The following is a 20,210-nucleotide window of genomic DNA, read 5'->3' as shown; positions in this document are numbered from 1 at the left end:
AAAAAATGCTCTTCTACCTTTTAAAATTGCCCATTCCCTTAATTTAGCGTGAGAAATAGCGAGCGTGAGTTAACTCACGCTGAAAAATGCCGAACGTGAGTTAATTAACTCGTGTTGAATTAAGGAAATGGGTAAAAATGAAAGAGAGAAGAGCAATTTTCGATATAGAAATGAGCAATTCTTTTTGGTCCCCTTAATGTCTCTTAAGCCTTTAAAAAATTCGAAAGATAACCCTCGATGGATTTTCTAAATTTTTTTAACAGCGATCCGATAAATAACTTCCGGGGGATATTTTTCCAGTCAAAAGAGATATTGAAAAGGGATATGGCACTTCAGTGATAGGGATTGGCCCGTGATAGGGATAAACTCATGTATCCAAAGCAAATAGGACTAAGAAGACTTTAGCAAGGCATCGAGATTTTGTTTAAGAGTAGAATAACTACCATGGTTTTTGAAGGAATATTGTTTATTTACATTCCGTAATTCCCTTTAAAATCTGGTACATATATAGGTACGCATGTAAGAAGAAAAATTCTAGTGTCCTAAACGATCATCTAAACGATAATTCATGAAGAAGAGAAATACATGTTTGTTTGCAACTTGCAAGTGTCTCACACTCTATCTTCTCTAGAATCATGACTGTCAAAATTGCAAAAGTAATTTGAGATTACTTAAAAGAATATTATGCAAGTGATGAAAGGATCCAAAACATCCATGTGTTGAATATATCTAGTGAGTTTTTTTTTTTTTTTTAAAACCGGGTATCCTCCGCGGACGTAATTGCGTAGACTAATCCCTCGAGCCTTATAGCATCTAAATGAGCGGCAAACTCTTCCTAAGAGTTTTTACGCTGTTGCATGCCCAATGTTGAATTCTACCTCAGAACATTGGTTAAGGTTGCAAAGATTTGTGTCATCTCATCTAAGTGCTTATGAGTAATATCGAGAGAGTTTGAGATACAAATGTCATCTCATCTAAGTGCTCATGAGTAATATCGAGAGAGTTTGAGATACAAAGAATGGATAAGGATTGAAAAATTCAGGAATACTGACAAAATTAGCATACACTCAATTTCCTGATTCCAGGATTGTAGAAATAAATCTTGTAACGGTGCTTGAGCAATATGAAGCTTCTATAGGGTCTTCGAGTACACAAAGAATTGTGTAAGATCACTTTGAAAAAAGTGTTACATGTATTGAAAAAAGCTTCTATAGATTGGCCTATATATTGAATGTGGTTCCACAACTCATATGACTTAGACCGAGAGCTTTTCGAAGAGTTCAACAAAACTGCTACTTCTAAAGTTAAAATTGGGAATGGAGCCACATTGTGGCAAAAGACATTATAACAGTTGAAATTAAAAGCCATTCATGTTTGAAAATAATTCTCAATATGTTTTACATGTTCACAAAATTGATCAATTTTTTTTAAATGTTGCTCAATATTTGGAGAAAGACTACAAAATGTTATTTGAACATAAATAATTTGCGATAAAAGATCAAAATAACAAAGAAGTGATCATAACCGATGAAAGAAACATGTTTTGCGCTATAGATTTGATGTAGATTAAACATACTACTGTTAAAGAGGTGAATGGAGATGTATGCGAAGAACTACCTAACATCCATGAAAAAAATGTGATGTTTCTTCCATGTAGCACGCTAAAAAATGCTTTAGCGCAAATAATTTTTGTAAATGTGACAATTATTGTAAGACATTAAAGTGTATGTTTTTATGTTTTTATTGATAAAAGTAATAAAAGTTGTAATTTTTTTTTCAATTATTTAAGAAATTAAGTTATTTGATTGGTAAGAAAAGATGAAATTATAACAAAAAAGTTTTTAGTGAATGGTAAAATTGAGAGTAAAAAAATGTTAAAACTTAAAATGTACACCCTCCGGTCACTATTATGAGCAAACGTTTGCATTTTAGATTCATTCAATTAATGATGTATATGGTCTTTATTATAGACCACATACATCATTTAATGAATGAATCTAAAATGCAAACTTTTGCTTATAATAGTGACCGAAGGGTGTGCTATATACTTATATATAGACACACACATTGAAAGTTCTGATTAATTAATTAATTAAAGAGCGATGTATTTACAGCGACACAATTTAGCAATAATTACTCACGAATCAGTAATTAACCAATCAAATCTCTTTTTTTCCGAAAAACACGGCAGGTAATTAAAGAGGTTAGAGTTTTAAGCCTTCAGCTTACTTTGAACACTCTTGATGTTGTTGCGGTCAGTAAATTCGCGATGCCAAACGTTATCCTTAATTAAAAGGCAAAATTAGAAAGAAAAAAGTCACACTAACAATTATCATCTTACGAATAATGAAACTTACTTGAGTTGGTTGGTTGGTGTTGCCCTGAGATCTTTGAGTGTGCTCCTCGTCAAGATCTAATGTTTGATGAGTAGGCTAATTTAGATTTTTATATAAGAAAAAGAAGGAAAATTTTGTGGTGAAGTATGAAAATGACTTTTCTAGTGAAGTTAAACCGATTTTCACAAGGTTCCAATCCTTCAATTAACAAACCCCCCCTTTTCTTAGAGATCCTAAAAATTAAATCTTTATAAACTAATGTTCTTCAATTTCCTCGAAAAACAAACAGAATAATGAAAATTCTAAAAAATCATCACATCCTCCTCGATACTGCTTTTCGCCTTCAACACATAGATTCCCATTTGTGCACTAAGATTGAAATTTCCTTTAATATTTTGTAAGAAGACTGATTTGTAATAAGGTAATCCACCAGCATGACACTAGTTGACATAACATCAACAGTTATACTATTAGCTAAACAAAATAATTTTTCAAAAAAATTAGTTTTGTGACTACACCGTAGAAGAAAAAAAAAACACTTACTAATAATGAGTGGAAAACCTTCTTGCGGCGGTAGTATGAACTACAAACCTTTATCACGGCTCATTCCTATTACGTTCTTTTTTTGGTCAACATTACCGCTATTAATACCACTGTTTTAATTATTACAGGACCATATGATCTACTGAATTTGACCATGTCCCGTTGAGGGCATTCTTCTTCCATCACCTGCCATTTTTTACTTTCATAACAATTAACAAGTAGTGTTGTTTTTAGTTAAAAGAAAACAAGTTGTGTCGTTTTAAATATAAAATTGCATCAGAATCCAGATATGATGCAAGAAGAACATCCATGCATGAATCTATCTGCCATATATAATTAAATTAAATATTATGCACACCCGTGCGAAGTAGTAGACACATGTTTTTTTTTTTTTGCTTTACTTAATAAAATCGGCAACTTTGCTCATAAGTATCATGAAATTTCTCCTTTGATTTAGTCCATCCTAATCATTCTGTTAATTTGAATGATGAAAGCAGATACATGAATCACTTTGTTGTTTGAATGAAATTCATGGTTGAAGACAAGCGGGTTTTCATGGAATGATGCATTGTATATGGAGCAGCCTTTTAACGATAAATAGCAGTTTCTTGACCAATTGATTTAATTATATTTTACTATTACAAAAATATTATCACTAAAAACTAGCTACCAGTTTTTTTTTTTTTTTTTAAGAAGAATACTAGCTACTAGTAGTTTATTGTATTCAACACTATGAAATACATTTTTTTTAGGAAACACTATGAAATACATATTCCTCTCAAAAAACTATGAAATACTTCTTTATTGTATACATGACCAAACAAATGAACGATTAGTGTACCTCTTGTAATATCGTGTATTTGAGTTTTTACAAAAATCAAAGATTTCATTATCTTTTGGGATAAATAGTCATTTTCGTCCTTTAATAATAATGAGTAGCTACGGTGGTCTCTCAATGTACCAAATTTTAAAATAGTCTCTAATTGTGTATTTCGTTTGCCAATAGTATCTGAAGTCTCTAAATCTGAAAACTATCTTTAATTAGTTCTCGTTGATTTTATATACATGAAAGACTATTTTGACTAACGGAATAGTTAATGAGGTTTATTTTAGAATTTTGCTATAATGAGGGACTATTGTGGTTGTTCGTTAACATTCAGGACGAAAAAGGACTATTCGTCTTTATCTTTTGGAAGCATTTTTTAATCTCAAATAATGTGTATATATATGTATATGTATGTGTGTGTAAATTAAAGGCTAAATACTTCTTTTGGTCTTTTAAGTTTGACAAAAATAACGGATTAATACTTTTTAGTTTTTTAAGTTTCAAATAAATCCTTTTATGTTTTTTTAAGTTTCAAACTTAAGTTGTTAATTTAATGAACCTATTTGATTTTTTTTTTTTTTAAGTTTTTAGGTTTCAAATAAGTCCTTAAAAAGTTAATAGTGCATTAAATTAACAACTTAAATGATTTATTTAAAACTTTAAAAACTTAAAGTACTAAGCCAGTTTTTTTGTCAAACTTAAATGATCACGAGAGATATTTGACCTAAAATAAGGTAAAAGGCAGTACAAAAATAAAACGAGGCAGATGGAAAGAAGATAATAAAAAATATCTTAGACTTCATTAATCATCCAAAAAAAAGCTAGGGTTTCATTACCCTCTCGTAAAAAATATGAAGAGACTCCAATAATTTACTCAAAAACAACATTCTATGCCACTCTTGTCTCTTTAATTCGTGTGTTTCTCACTCAAATCACTAAGCCGCAGTATATCTTGTTGCTTGCAATTGCAAGTGTAGTTTGTATAGTTCAGATTTAAACTAATTTTTTATCTAACTGATGAGATGGGATTTGAAAAAACTAGGGTTCACATAAATCGAATAGTCTGTACTCGCTAATTAATAACTATATATGTGACTACAAAAATCATCTGATATTAAGGAATTACGTATGAAGAGATAAAAATGTTTGCTATATTATTAATGTTCAACATTATGAACAAGAAATTTACATGTTTATACAACTTAAAATGAATGAATTGTTCAATGAAACAACTTAAAGAATAAAAACAAATGTAAGTGAATAAGTACAAATTAATGAATAAAGGCTTGTTTGAGTTGTTAGCTTTGGACAAAGACTTGATGATTTCCAACACCTTCAAGGGAAACGGAACTCATCAAAAGTTGCTCTAGATATTCCGAACCCAAATCTTCCAACACCAACACATTTTGAGCATTGTTCAACACCATGCTCTTGGAATCTTTTTTACCCTTTTTGCTACTAGTCTTAGATCTTGTTCTCAAGACATGCATCCTTTTTAGTTCCAACAACGGTGAGGAACCACGATTTAACAATGTCTTAAAATTCATGTTTTGAAGAGACTCCTTCACAACATGCTCGGAGAAGTTAAGGATAGCCCTATATCCTCGTGTTAAAAAAGCTGCTTGGTCATAAGCTAAAGCAGCAGCTTCAGCTGTGTCAAATGTTCCAATCCACACACGAACACCATTTCTTGTTGTGTCCCGTATCTCTGCTGCGAATTTTCCCCACGGTCGTGTCCTCACTCCTCTATAGAGCCTCTTCTCTCGTTTTGATGGATTCACGTGTGACTGGTTTGTACTTTTATATGATGGTGGTTTTGGATTTAGGGTTTTTGGAGCAAGTGATGGTGGTGGTGAGTTTTCTTCTTCAACGTGGCCATTGTATGTAATATTGGATGTGAGTTCTTGTAAATTCATTTCACCACTAGATGATGAAGAATTGGAGTCAATGTTGTTGAACATAAACAATTCTTCCCATGAAATATCAAATAAATTTGCGGAAGAATAGAAATCCATTCAGTAAGACTACAAAAAATATCTTGATCTATCTCTCGATTTGTATAGATCAGAATATTTTACCGATTTTCTTCAGTAAAAAGCAAAGAAATCTCTCTCTCGATCTATGTGTATGTGATAATTTTCGCTTTTTGCATGGAAGATTTGAATGATTTGCACTTGTGTATATATATATATAGAAGGGAAATGCATACGTATTGAGAGAGAATAACCAAATAGCTTATTATTAAATAAAACCGTTCAAAATGGAATGGAATTAACTAGGGAAAAAGTTGGTTAAGAATTGGAGAAAGAGGGTGGCTTTGAATTTTTATATTACAATGGTACTTTTTTTTTTATTCTTTCTCTCTTATGATTAGCAAAACATGTGTATAGATTATGACAAAAGGGTTAAATAAAAATAAACGATTGGACACATTCATATTTGATAGGATAGAAAGTATGCGCACGTGGAGTCAAACAATGTATTTTCCAAGACTAAGTTCAATCCCGGCCCAAGATTCAGAACACCAGTTATAAGAAGCATTTTATATTTCTTTCAAGAGGCCTCTTTCTTTTAAAAAAAAGCATTTTATATTATTAATTAATTGATATATAATTTATTATTTTATAATGTTTTTCCTTTTTGAACAATAATAGATTCACTTCAAAATAAATTATAAAGATTTACCAATATAGTCATGTAAATACAACTCGGTTGATAGTGTTATGAACATTAATATATTAGGGTCCATGTTTTAACTTTGAATTTTGCACTTTCTTTTTTTCTTTATTTTTTTTGGGTTGAAGAAAGAAGGGTTGATGATGAAGATGAGGATGTTCATCTATTTTTTAGGTTTTATTTATTTTTTTTGTAATTAAAGAAGTTCTAATAAACAGGATGATCGTATGTGGTGTGAAAACTCAACGTTTTATGAATGAAAAATGAAAAAATAATTTATTTTTACAAGTTTTGAAAGATATAGGACTTGAATTAGGAAATAAAAAGATAATTGTTGTTGCTCTATTACAAATTTCTTGGATTTTTTTTAGCAATCATAATTAAATGGGTGCCCCTAATATGGTCCCTTTTAAAGAGGTTCACCCGTGAACCCATTCAAGTGAACCTGTTATAGCAGGTTATAGCTTTTTTTGTTTTTTTATCTTATATTTGATATATCCAATTATCCCCTCTTTTCAGCTTGTATCTTCTTCAACATTGTGCAACAACCCCATTGTTTATCAAAATTCTCAAATTCCCATATTGTTGATCTATTCTTCAAAATTCCCAAATTGTTTTATATTTTGCGCTTGCTTCTCTCATTGTTTTGCAACAAAACCAACGCATTAGTGTGTTGTTGAAGGAAAATTTTGTTTGTAAAAAAGTAGATTTTTGCTGATGGAAACTCCATGAATTTGAAGATACACTCACCCTCCGGTGAACAAACTAAAAATAAATTGAAGTCCAACATCGCAACGACAAAATAAAAATCTGAGAACACTCGGTAATCTTCACCAAAAATTGCACTACCCATTGCACCGCCGTTGGATCCCATCGGCACCTGTCCAAGTTTCCGTAAGTTGCAACTCTTACATAAAAAAATTACTATTAAACTCCTTTATTTAATTATCATGTGAATGAAAGGTGGATTAATTAAAATCTCGATGGGCATTAACTCATGATGGATTAAATTAAGTTTGTTGAGTTGAAAGTTGAAACAATTGAATGGGAACTGCTACACGCCACGCCTTGTTCTATCATATTTGTAACCCCTGTTCAGTCAGTATTTAAAGGGTGCAAAAAGAAAAAAATCAGCATCCTGGCTTACCGGTTATATCCGGTATTTTTCTAAGGATCACCCATGGACCTTTTTTTAAAAGGTGCATATTAGGGGCTCCCTAATTAAATAAGGAATATTGTTTTGAAATGTTAATATCTTTTATAAAATGACAGAAAAATGATAGAAAAATAAAAAACACATCCAATATAGTAGAGTGGAAAAAATTATTAATCTTTGGAAAATTTGAGGCCCCCTGAGCAATCCAAGGGGATATTGAGGAATTTTCGAAAAGAAAAGGAACGTGGCTTATGGGCCTTATATATGCTGCCGGATATAAAAGAAACAAACACACGTTTAGGTTTTTGATAGGAGGCCGCAGCAAAGGAGACGACATGCACTTGCAACAGTGAAAGGGAGAACAACGGAGGGATACAAAATATTAGGGTTTGTTTTCTTTTTCATGTTTATTTTCTTAAACTTTCATTGTTAGGTAGGGATGATGACTTTGTTGAAACATCATATATGAATTATTATTGATTTGAAACATTATATGGGGATGACTTTGTCTTCTTTTTCTTTATCATGTTTATTTCCTGTTGAAACATAACATGGAAAACAAAACAATCATTCCTTAGTTATCTTAAGAAACATAAACTTTAGTTAGATTTTACTGAGTTATTGCGTATAAAAACTTGGTACCAATATCATAGTAACTCGAAGACAAAATTTTTGCATAAGATCGAAAGTATGCACCAACCAACCAATTAGACCATGCAACAATCATCGACTCGATGAGTTATTCTTCTTCCCCATAGCAGAAGCAACAACAATTGAGAATGTCTTGTTGCACTGTTGAACGCACATTACCAGGTAAAGGGTAAAATTCTCATACCAATTGCCTAAGTTATGGTAAACCAAAACAAGCCCTCTCTTCATAAGGCTGCTTATCTGAAATTCTTTGTAGCTTTAAACACCTCTAGTTCTCAAAATATATATAACACTTAATAATTCTCAAAAAAAAAAAAAATTAGTATTTGGTGGATAATTTCTCACCCGGAAACTCATACATTTGACAACAATGTTATCGGCAAATATTGAGAAGCTAGGACTTTTTTCAGGTCTATTGTGTTGATACCACTCAACAATAGTTTTTCTCTTGCCAGCTCCCTTCGATATGATGTAAGATTTATTTTGTGGAATCCCAACTTTTTCTTTGAAATAAACACACAATATTATTTCCTAAACATGTGACTGTAGTGATTATTTTTTGAAGCATCAAATATTTAACTATCAATCATGAGTATAGAGGGGCATGTACACATCTATCATATATATATATATATATATATATATATATATATATATATATATATATATATATATATATATATATATATATATATATATATATATATATATATATATATATATATATATATATATATATATATATGCATCAGTATTGAATAACTTTTTTTATAAACAAATAGAAAATAATACTTGATGATGTTAGTAATTCATCAAGAGCACTTGAATCCCAACTTCAAGATTACGTCTTTAAGGCCTTTTCTATTAAGCCTAAAACTGGATCACCTTATGATGATGCGAAGTCCCCAATAACCTAACTGGGGTTAAAGTTTCAGCAATTCTACTTGGTTCAGTGATGTTTGATATTCTATTACCCGGTAATGTGTGTTCAATAGTTCAACAAGAACACTTCTCAATTATTGTTGCTGCTGCTATCATGAGAAGAAGAAATTCCAAGTTTTGGATGATTGTTGCATGGTCTTTGGTTGGTAGGTGCACATTTTTTATCTCATTAAACTATTCTATTGTTTGTTACAGTGATAAGGATGAAGAAGATTCAAGAATTGGAATCCGATAACAGTCCTTAATTAATCTAAATTTCATGTTTGAAACTAAGGACATCAATGAGGCGGGGAGTACTTTTCAACTCTTTGTCTCATCCATTCAAATTGTTCCCATCCTCGTCCCATTCCTTGGAGAGTACTTTACTAATCTCTATTTTAGTCAAATATTTGATAAATAATAAAATTTAACCATGAAATAAATAGAATAGTAAGACAATATTGTAAACATTACACATAAAGAAACTTTTACACATATTTTTGTTAAAAAAAACAAATAAATAAAACATATAACTTTGTGATTTATACACATAAAATATATTTTAGTGAATTCCTCAAGGGTCTCCATGGGGCAAAAGTATGATCCCGGTTCCGGCACTATCAGGAAGACTTTCTCCTCCATCCCCGTTTCCGTGGAGAAAAATTCCTACCTGCAAAGCAAACCCTTAAATGGGACAGTCCATACGGGGATCCCCGTTTATGGATGTATCTCTAGTCTAATAATAGTCATCATGCATAAAACCATAAAAATATTCTATACGTTATGCTTAACTTTATACGTTCATTAAGGAATTAGAGATTTAATTAGAAGAGTTCCAACAAGACTCTATTTCTAAAAAAGTTTAAAGGTCATTCTTTGTTGGGTGAAATTTATGTATGTCTCACATTTTAGAAATGTGTCCCGCATAAAGTGGTAAGTTCCACATTAATTTCACCTAATAAATGTGTTGAAAAGAGAGTGTTGTTAGTACTCTTCTACTTAGAATTATAGGTTCTTTTCTCTATAGGATTAGAAAAAATCTTTGTCTTTGTGATGGATGACAAGACACAATTGAATGGTTAGTTATTATTATATCCAAAAATCGTAACAATACATTTGATGCCATTCGATTCCGTAGTGTCCATAGTTTAATTATGGTGTTCTTTATAATTCAATATTGTAAAATTTTCTTTCTAATTACTAATTCAATATTATTAATTATAATTCTAATTTGAATTTTGATATTTTTTTTATATAGAGGTTTGTTATAGATTATATAGCCCATGAAAAGCAACATAATAGAGACCAAAGAGGTGTCAGTGACTAAGCTAAGTAGAAAATTGAAGAACGAGACATTAATGGAAAAAAAAATGTGTTGTGAATGTGATGAATATGAATGACAAAAAGGACTGTTCAAACTTGTTAAGAATCAACATTAGTCAACTGTGTATTTACTAGTGTTTATTAGTTTTTAATATTGTAATTAATCATATTTAATACGTTACCAATTGTATACACAAGCATATGAATATAAATAAACATTCAGTGTGATCATGTAAGACACACAACCATTATACAATCTCAATATGGTATCAGTAGTTTTAGGTTTCACGATCTGTTCTTATATGCCTCAGTAACCCTACCATTACAAACGGCTACTGAGCAATCCTCATCTCTGCCACCGCGCATCTTCCCTCCGGTGTGCCACTACCAATAGGTTTGTCTCACTCCGACGACCTCTACAGCCCAGCCAACACTCATGGGTGATACCGGAGGTGCCGATACTTTTACTTTCACCAAAGTTCCGCTCATTCCGTGTGAGAAGCTAACCGGAACAGCCAACTACAACATATGGGCTGGTGCCGTCAGACTCTGGTTTCACGGTCAAGGTCTTGAAGATCACTTGACCAAACAAGGCAAAGATATTGCCACTGTTCATCGCACAAAATGGAAGCAAGTCGATGCATCCCTATGCACCGTTCTATGGTTTTCAATAGCACCCCATCTCCAAGCACAGTACCAAGCTTTCACTACTTGCTATGAAGTGTGGGAAAAGGCTAAGAAAGTCTTCTCCAATGATGTTCACCGTCTCTACAGCGTTGTTCACAGCCTCAATTCTTTGAAATTGGAGAATATGGATGTTCAAGCTTATCTTAGTAAGCTTGATTCTTTAAAGGCTAATTTTCAAACTTTAATGCCTTTCACTAGTGATGCAACAACTCATGCTGAACAACGCAGTAAGTTTTTCATGGTCATGGCTCTTGTTGGACTGCCACCAGAACTTGATTCTGTGCGCAACCAAATTTTATCCGGATCTACTGTTCCCGATTATGAGACAGTTAGTGAACAATTGCTGCGATTGGCCACACCTCATGCTTTTGGTCATGTCTCCACTCCATCTCCTAATGATTCATCTGCTCTTGCCTCGCATTACAATGGCCGTGGTGGACGGAATGGAGGACGCAGTGGACGCGGTAGTCGTAATAGTGTTCGTTGCAACTATTGCAACCGCTACGGCCATATTGAAGCTGATTGTCGTACAAAAGCAAGAGAACAACAACAACAGCCTACAGTTGCTGCCGTTGCTCAACCTACTACCGTCGGAGATGTTACTATTCCGGCAGCTGATTACAATGAGTTCCTTCAGTTCAAAGCAGCCCATCAGCCATCATCTTCTACCGTTGTTGCACAGTCTAGTAATCCTGCAGCCTTTATCTCCACATCGTCCTCCCTTGGTCCTTGGGTACTTGACTCTGCTGCCTCTAATCATATGACCGGTAATAAATCTCTTTTATCTCATTTGTCTTACTTTGATTCTTTGCCTCCTGTCACTGTGGCGAATGGTTCCAAAGTCAAAGTTCAAGGCCTTGGTCAGGCTCACCCACTTCCAAACTTGTCCTTAGATTCTGTCTCTATGCTCCCGGTTGTCCTTTCAACTTAATATCTGTTAACAAACTCACTCGTACTCGTAATTATTCGTTTCATTTTGTTGATAATTCTGTTTATGTCCAGGATCGACGTACAGGACGGACGATTGGAGCAGGGCATGAATCTGGAGGATTATATTATCTCTCACCGCCGGTGGCATGTGCTTCTGTTGCCTCTCAAAGCCTTACACATCAGCGTTTGGGTCATCCTAGCCTTAATAAAATGCGTCTTTTAGTTCCTAGTTTTTCCAAGCTTTCGTCATTTGAGTGTCAATCATGTCAGTTAGGTAAACATACTCGTCACACCTACAGTCAACGAGTAAATAAAAGTGCTGCGTCACCTTTTGCTTTAGTTCATTCCGATGTTTGGGGTCCTAGTCGTGTCAAGTCAACTTTAGGTTACTCTTACTTTGTAACTTTTATTGATGATTTTTCACGATGTACTTGGTTATTTTTAATGAAAAATCGTTCAGAAGTTTTCCATATATTCAAAGAATTTTATGCAGAAGTGAAAAATCAATTTGATACTTCCATTAAAGTTTTACGCACTGATAATGCTCGTGAATATTTGTCATCCCAATTTCAAACCTTTTTAACTTCAGAGGGGATTATTCATCAATCATCATGTGCTCACACACCGCAACAAAACGGTGTCGCTGAACGTAAAAATCGTCATTTAGTTGAAACCGCAAGAACCCTTTTACTTCACCACAATGTTCCTTTCCGTTTTTGGGGTGATGCCCTTCTCACAGCCTGTCACCTAATTAACCGAATGCCCTCATCTGTCCTTCAAGATCAGATTCCATACTCTATCTTGAACCCACATCATGAACTCTACCCAGTCCCTCTTCGTGTCTTTGGTTGCACATGCTTTGCTCATGACCTCACTCCAGGAAAAGACAAACTTTCAGCCAAATCTCTCAAATGTATTTTTCTAGGCTACTCACGTATACAAAAAGGTTATCGTTGTTTTTGTCCTCAACTTCAACGATACATTGTTTCCGCTGATGTCACGTTCTTTGAAACTTGTCCATTCTTCTCTGCTTCTGTGTCACCTGATGACAACTTTACTACAGATGTTCAAGATATCCCTTCTATTGTCCCGGCACCCATTGTAGCCCCTACCGCACCTCCCTTGCGTGTCTACCAGCGACGAAAACCTCCTCCACCAACAATCAGAGATGATATTGATCCTCCGGCATCATCTCCTGCTCCAACTGCTCCTTTCGTTACGTCACTTGCACATGAACTTCCAATAGCATTACGGAAAGGTACTCGGTCCCGTAATCCTAATCCTATATATGCTTGTGTTTTAAACTATGATCGTCTATCCACTTCCTATGTTTCTTTTGTGTCTGCTTTGGATTCTGTGTCTATTCCTAAGTCTACAGGAGAAGCTATGACTGATGCTAATTGGCGCCAAGCAATGGTGGAAGAAATGGCTGCATTACATTCAAATAATACTTGGGACATTGTTCCATTGCCTCCAGACAAAACCACAGTGGGTTGTCGATGGGTTTATACAGTGAAAGTAGGGCCAGATGGTCAAATTGATCGTTTCAAAGCTCGTTTGGTAGCTAAAGGTTACACACAAATATTTGGTCTCGATTATGGTGACACATTTTCACCAGTGGCCAAAATCAGTTCTGTTCGCCTCTTTCTTGCGATGGCTGCCATTCATCATTGGCCCCTTCATCAGTTGGACATTAAAAATGCCTTTTTACACGGTGAATTGCAGGAGGAAGTTTATATGGATCAGCCTCCAGGTTTTACTGTTCCTGGTAATTCTAAACTCGTATGTCGGCTTCGCCGTTCTCTTTATGGACTGAAACAGTCCCCACGTGCGTGGTTTGGTCGCTTCAGCTCTGCCTTAATACAGTTTGGTATGACTAGATGTGAAGCGGATCACTCTGTTTTCTTCCTTCATTCCTCCACCGGTCGGTGCATATTTCTTGTTGTCTATGTTGATGACATTGTCATTACAGGAGATGACTCAGAAGGTATCCAGCAACTCAAAGCCCATCTTTTCAAAAACTTTCAGACAAAAGACTTAGGTCCTCTCAGATACTTCTTAGGCATTGAAGTCGCACAGTCCTCATCAGGCATTGCAATTAACCAACGCAAATATGCTCTAGATATTTTGACTGAAACTGGTATGCTTGATTGCCGTCCTATTGATACTCCTATGGATCCAAACGTCAAGCTTCTTCCGGGTCAGGGGGAGCCATTGAAAGACCCGGGAAGATATCGACGTCTTGTAGGCAGACTCAATTATCTTACAGTCACCAGACCTGATATTACCTTTGCTGTCAGCATTGCGAGTCAATTTCTGAACGCTCCTTGTGATAGTCATTGGGACGCAGTTATTCGCATTCTCAGATATATAAAGAATTCACCAGGAAGAGGACTATTATATGAAGACAATGGCGATGCTAAAATCACTTGTTATTCAGATGCTGACTGGGCCGGATCACCATCAGATAGGAGATCCACTTCTGGATATTGTGTCCTTATTGGAGGAAATATGATCTCATGGAGAAGCAAGAAACAGAACACAGTTGCATTATCTAGTGCAGAAGCTGAATATCGTGCTATGGCAGCAGCCTCAAAGGAGCTTGCATGGCTTAAGAATCTACTCTTAGAGCTTAGATTGGGAGACCTCCAAAACACAAAACTCATATGCGACAATCAGGCTGCACTCCATATTGCATCCAATCCGGTTTTCCATGAACGAACCAAGCACATAGAGATAGACTGTCACTATGTAAGAGACAAAGTTCTCTCTGGTGAAATCACCACAGATTTTGTCAAGTCTGAAGACCAATTGGCTGATATGTTTACTAAGTCTCTCAAGGGCTCTCGAGTGGATTATATTTGTAACAAGCTCGGCTCATATGATATATATGATCCGGCTTGAGGGGGAGTGTTAAGAATCAACATTAGTCAACTGTGTATTTACTAGTGTTTATTAGTTTTTAATATTGTAATTAATCATATTTAATACGTTACCAATTGTATACACAAGCATATGAATATAAATAAACATTCAGTGTGATCATGTAAGACACACAACCATTATACAATCTCAATAAAACTCATATCTTCCTGAAGAATTATGGGAAATTATATTAAAAAAACTGAAAACTACACTTGATGTTGTTCGATTCCGCAGTACTTGTAGTTCATGGCACTCTTTTCTTCCTCCTCCACCTCTCTCTCACGACCTTTGCATTCCACATCAAGGATTTGTTCTACTCCAAACCAAAATATACCGCATTCAACCATCATTGCATGATCACGAACCATCAACTTCTTCTTGTTCTAATAAAGGGTGGCTCATTAAAGTTTTTCAGGATTCAAATTCCTTCAAATTTTATCTCTTTGATCTTGTCACTAATAAGAGACTCCTATCGAAGGATAAAACTACACCTAAAGTGTTGAATTTGATGAACATTCGAGTTGTGGAGTTGTTTGAACTATACACTCTATGTCATAATTTTGATTTTCGGTTAAAACGTGTTGGTAATGTTCGCAAAGTAATCTTGTTTTCTGTTGAGGGTCGTCGCATGGTCTTTGCATTATATACTGATAAAAAGTTGAAAGTGTCTAATATTGGAGAACAGAAAAATACCATATTAAAGGATGATGGTGGAGAAAACAAGTATTTTGATGATATAATACTTTACAAGGGACAACTTTATGTTGTGGATAAAATGGGAACAATTTTCTGGATCAATGCTTTGTCTTTGAAGTTGGTTCAATTTTCACCAAAAAACTTATGTTGTGGTAAAAAGAGTAATATCTGGAAGGTTTCTAGTACATACACTAAACAATTAGTAGAGTCTGATGGAAATCTCTATGTGGTTGATTTGTATATTGACGATGAAAGGTTTTACAAATTGGGTCACATATTGAAGGCTATTTGTGTGGAAGTTTATAAGCTTGATCAAGAATGGGGTAAATGGTTAGATGTAAAAGATTTGGGTGATGTTTCGTTTGTTTTGGGTAAAGACTCAAACATTGCATTGTTGGCTCAAGATTACTACGGATGTGAAGGAAATTGCATCTACTTCTATTGTGAAGACAGGACTTCTTGTTTCAACTTGGAGAATTTAGAGGCTAAGCCAGCTAACATTTTTTGGCCTTGTCCAACTTTGTTCCATCCTGTCACGAGTTAATTTGTAAGTACTATAATCACACTATTGAAGATTGCCATTGATTTTATTGTCTTGTGGTTGTGTCTATTTTATTTATTTATTTTTTAATATAAATAATTAGATTCAGAAACGCACACCCTCATATAAGGTATGGAAGAACAACCAAACTTATTGATGATAAGTCGCAACAGAGGTTCGACCATCAGTGCCAGCCAACCGCAATTGGTAGCAATGACTTCTTCTGAATCCCGCTTTTTAATAATTGGTATGATTTGTTCCTTTGAATAAGATTTTGTGAAATGACATGTCTTTGTTCACTTATTGAGTTAATGAGGAACAATAATTTTGAACAACGATGATATCTTCTGTCTTATAGCTTGATGCATAGGTAACAGTTGACCATGTTATGTCAAACATGTCTTGCTTTGTATGGGAAAACAGATTTTATTTTATTTTCATCACACTTATTGCACTCGTATTTTACCACCACACTTGTGTTGTGTGAATCAACATTATTATTCAAACATTGTGGTTCAAATGAAAGCCAAAAAAATAAAAAATAAAAACTTATGCAAGTCATGAATAAACACTGTAACAACAAACCAATTTTATTATATAAAGTACTAAATCGACATTAAGTACTAGTTTAGGATTAAAAATAGAACAACTCCCCAAGTCAAGTAACTCCTACTTGAACCAGTTGTGATTGATGGTATTCTCTGGATCCAAGAGTTCCTCTAATAATTTTTCATCCAAATACTCAAACTCTATAACTTGTTCACCAAGCTTCGATTTAACCTTTGAAGATGATGATGATGAGGTTGAATTGGATGAAGAAGAGGGCTTAGAAGGATTACAAGCCACATTGCTTGGAAAATGTTCTTGAGGAAAATTGAGAATTGCAGAAGAACCTCTCATATCAAAAGCAGCGCGATCATAAGCTCTTGCAGCTTCCTCAGCAGTGTTAAATGTACCAAGCCAAACTCGAGCACCATGCCTAGCCGAATCTCGAATCTCGGCTGCAAATTTTCCCCATGGCCTTATCCTCACTCCTCTATACTTAATTTGCTTTGGTAATTCACCTTCACTTACCTTTTTCTTTCTGTCATCTTCCATTGTATGTACAAGAATGTTATCAACATAATAACTTAGCCTTTTATACTGTGCTACAAAAAATGCACTTATTTGGAAATTTATTCAAGGTTCAATGGATTGGTGAAAACTACCAAATGATTGAGATTGGTAATAGAATTCAATGTATGTTGATCACATACTCTGCTCAATGCTATAAGCCAAGGATTAATTTTTGTTTGGATTATTATTATTCATAAAGAAAATCACCTAGTTGCTATATATTTCTAACGACACAGACTATGAGATCAGAAGGATCATGCATCCAGAGAGCTAATGCTATTTTAATCATTATTATTGATATCTAAGAGAAATTTGGATATAGAAAAAAGAATTATCTGTCCTACCAGTGCCACTTGTTTAAACTGATGGTCCGTTTAGTCAAGTACTAACGGTAACATTATATATTAATTTATTAAAGGACCAACACATTATAATACAATCTTATTATATGAAATTCATCACGTGGTTAATAGTATCTTCAGATAGAAAGGGGAAACATTGAACTTCAACTGTTTATCCATCTTGTCTTACGTCATGGTTCTTAGATACTGAAATAGAACTTGGTGGCTTTTTTAATTTTGCAATCTTTGCTATTGATATCAATTGGAATATCCTTCTAAGATGCATATTTATATTTACAAAGTCAAACAAAGAAATTATATTGAGATGAAAATATTGCACTATCATGTACATCTTCATTTTTCTGTCCCTTGTGCCGAATACTTATGTTCCTTTTGAGAATGATTTGTGGAGTGTTTTTTGCACAAACATGTAAAACTAAGGAAAATGTTTTTGCTATTGGAATGGTAATTACTTGCATCTTTTGCTATTGTTTTTTTTTAAAGAATCTTTTACTATTGGTCCTGCATGTTTTGTTGAGTATGAGTCAGGTAATCTTGACTGTATTATTTAGTAAATACAAGTTGTATTCTATAAATCTTAAGGTTGATTAATTGAAAGACACTATAGCCTCTATCCGCACTACAGTTAAAAAGATAGGCACATTTGGCCAAATTTCATAATCAAACATCGTGTATTTTTTGTTTGCATTTTTTTTTTGTTAATCTTTCTCACTTTTGAACCAGATTGCTTAATCGATATAGACACCTTAGGCTCTAGCCGCAGGACAGCCGTAAAGATAGGCACAATTGACCGAATTTTATGAGCAAACATTGTGTATTCTTTGTTTGCAATTTTTTTTTGTATCTTTTTACTTTTGAACCAATTCGTTTAATCGATAAAGACTTTCCGCATCTAAGGTCTTGCCACTTGATAGATTTGTAAATAGGACGAGCTTATGCTTCCATCCATTGTATTGCAGAAAGTTACATATAAATGTGACTTATGCAATCCAATTAAAATAACTTGATATTGTTGCCGAAATCACAGTTACTAGTAATAATCAAGTGATTGAGTTTAATTGGTTATTAGCAGGGCCGTCCCTGAGAATTCGGAGGCTCGGCTCTGAGAATGAAAAGAGGTCAGTGATAAAATCAAAACGTATTTTTTTAAAAAGAGCAATGCTCTATTTATATTTTTTAAAAGATAAATACAACGTGCCGTATATATGCGGTACACCCATAGGTGAAAATAATTACCGTATACATGAGGAATCCCCACCTAACACCAAAAGCAAGAGGAAAATTAAACCTGCACAAAACAATCAAAAGTCATGCGCTGTTTGCACCCCCTTTATTGCAGGATAGTATACTACTGGGTACAAATTTTTTTTTGGAGGCCCATCCTTGAGGGAGGCCCAGCTAGGTTGAGCTGTTTGCACCCCCTCAAGGCCGGCCCTGGTTATTAGCTCCATCAAATAACAATTTGTTGCGAGTTTGATTTTTGGGTGGAACAAAACATTGATGAATTCAATTGACTTGATTTTAATTGAGTTAATGAGGAAGGTTAATTAAACGAATGTTTGTTTCCATGGTGGTGTTACTCCCAACTATGGAAGCTACAGAAGGTATCTTTGGAACTACTTGCCTTCACCCTTCAATTGTTGAAGTCCTTATATATCAAATTGATGATGATTATGAGATTAAGATCAGCATGGCATGGATCACATTTAATTAGTTGTCATAATCAAGTAACTTTTCAATAACTATTTGGAAATAGTTTTGTAAAAACAAACTATTTGGAAATAATTAACTTAACCGAACTTTCAAAATTTCTTTGTTTGATCAAATCTCTGGTGCAACCTTGAGATTTTGTGATTTTCATTTGTGCTTGGATCAGTCACATGGATATATTGTTGCTAAAGTGGAGCGTATATCTTCATTTATTTTTATTGTCTTTTTTGGAGGGAAATTCGGTGGACAATCCAACTAATTATGGTTGGTAAGATTGTTAGAATTGATTAGTTAGGATTAGTTATTAGTTAATTACTCCTAGTTAGTAAAGTTAGAAGTTGGTTATATAATTGGTTAGTCCATTAAGTCTTATAAATAGGATTAATATAGTTGTATGTACTTATTTTCACTATCTTTTATCGATCTATAATCAATCAACATATTTTCATTTGAGTTTCTATCTCATAAATACATATATGCACTCTTACTGATGTTTATGGTCTTTTACCAGTCTCATCCTATGATTCTTCACAACTGTCTTCTTCTCTTATAGTCAACTGTAAACAGTGGCGGATCTTGACAAAATATGTGGGGGGAGCCAAATATTTGTTAGATATATATATATATATAAGTTGTTTCACACAATGAACACAAGTTGATATGTGGTGTTGTTGTTTATATTGCTTGGATACCACCTTAAGATCAATGGTTCGAATCCTTGCCTAGCCACTTTTTGTCATTTTAAAATAAAAATATGAAGAAAAAAGAGACAGAAGGGGTCGAACTCACGACCTAATAGTGCAAAACAAAC

At 34.0% G+C, this 20,210-nt stretch overlaps 1 protein-coding gene and 2 pseudogenes across 2 annotated transcripts; 1 reads left to right on the top strand and 2 right to left on the bottom strand.

The window, feature by feature from the left end:
- Positions 1-4,834: 4,834 nt before the first annotated feature.
- LOC146910193 (ethylene-response factor C3 pseudogene) lies at positions 4,835-5,842 on the bottom strand (annotated as a pseudogene).
- Positions 5,843-15,369: 9,527 nt separating this feature from the next.
- Positions 15,370-16,264, top strand: LOC146910192 (putative F-box protein At1g44080). Its single transcript, XM_085726828.1, has one exon. It carries the CDS (start codon positions 15,483-15,485, stop codon positions 16,212-16,214), a length of 732 nt encoding a protein of 243 aa, XP_085582954.1. The 5' UTR covers positions 15,370-15,482; the 3' UTR covers positions 16,215-16,264.
- Positions 16,265-16,775: 511 nt separating this feature from the next.
- LOC146910191 (ethylene-responsive transcription factor ERF098 pseudogene) lies at positions 16,776-17,427 on the bottom strand (annotated as a pseudogene). Its single transcript, XR_015017864.1, has one exon. The product of XR_015017864.1 is annotated as an ethylene-responsive transcription factor ERF098 pseudogene (transcript).
- Positions 17,428-20,210: the final 2,783 nt, after the last annotated feature.

Source organism: Medicago sativa, chromosome 7 (assembly GCF_051527215.1).
Source record: "Medicago sativa cultivar Bolivia chromosome 7, Bolivia_mono, whole genome shotgun sequence".
Taxonomy (NCBI): Eukaryota; Viridiplantae; Streptophyta; class Magnoliopsida; order Fabales; family Fabaceae; genus Medicago; species Medicago sativa.
The sequence above is the reverse complement of the archived record's forward strand: the minus strand, read 5'-3'. Positions and strand labels throughout refer to the sequence as shown.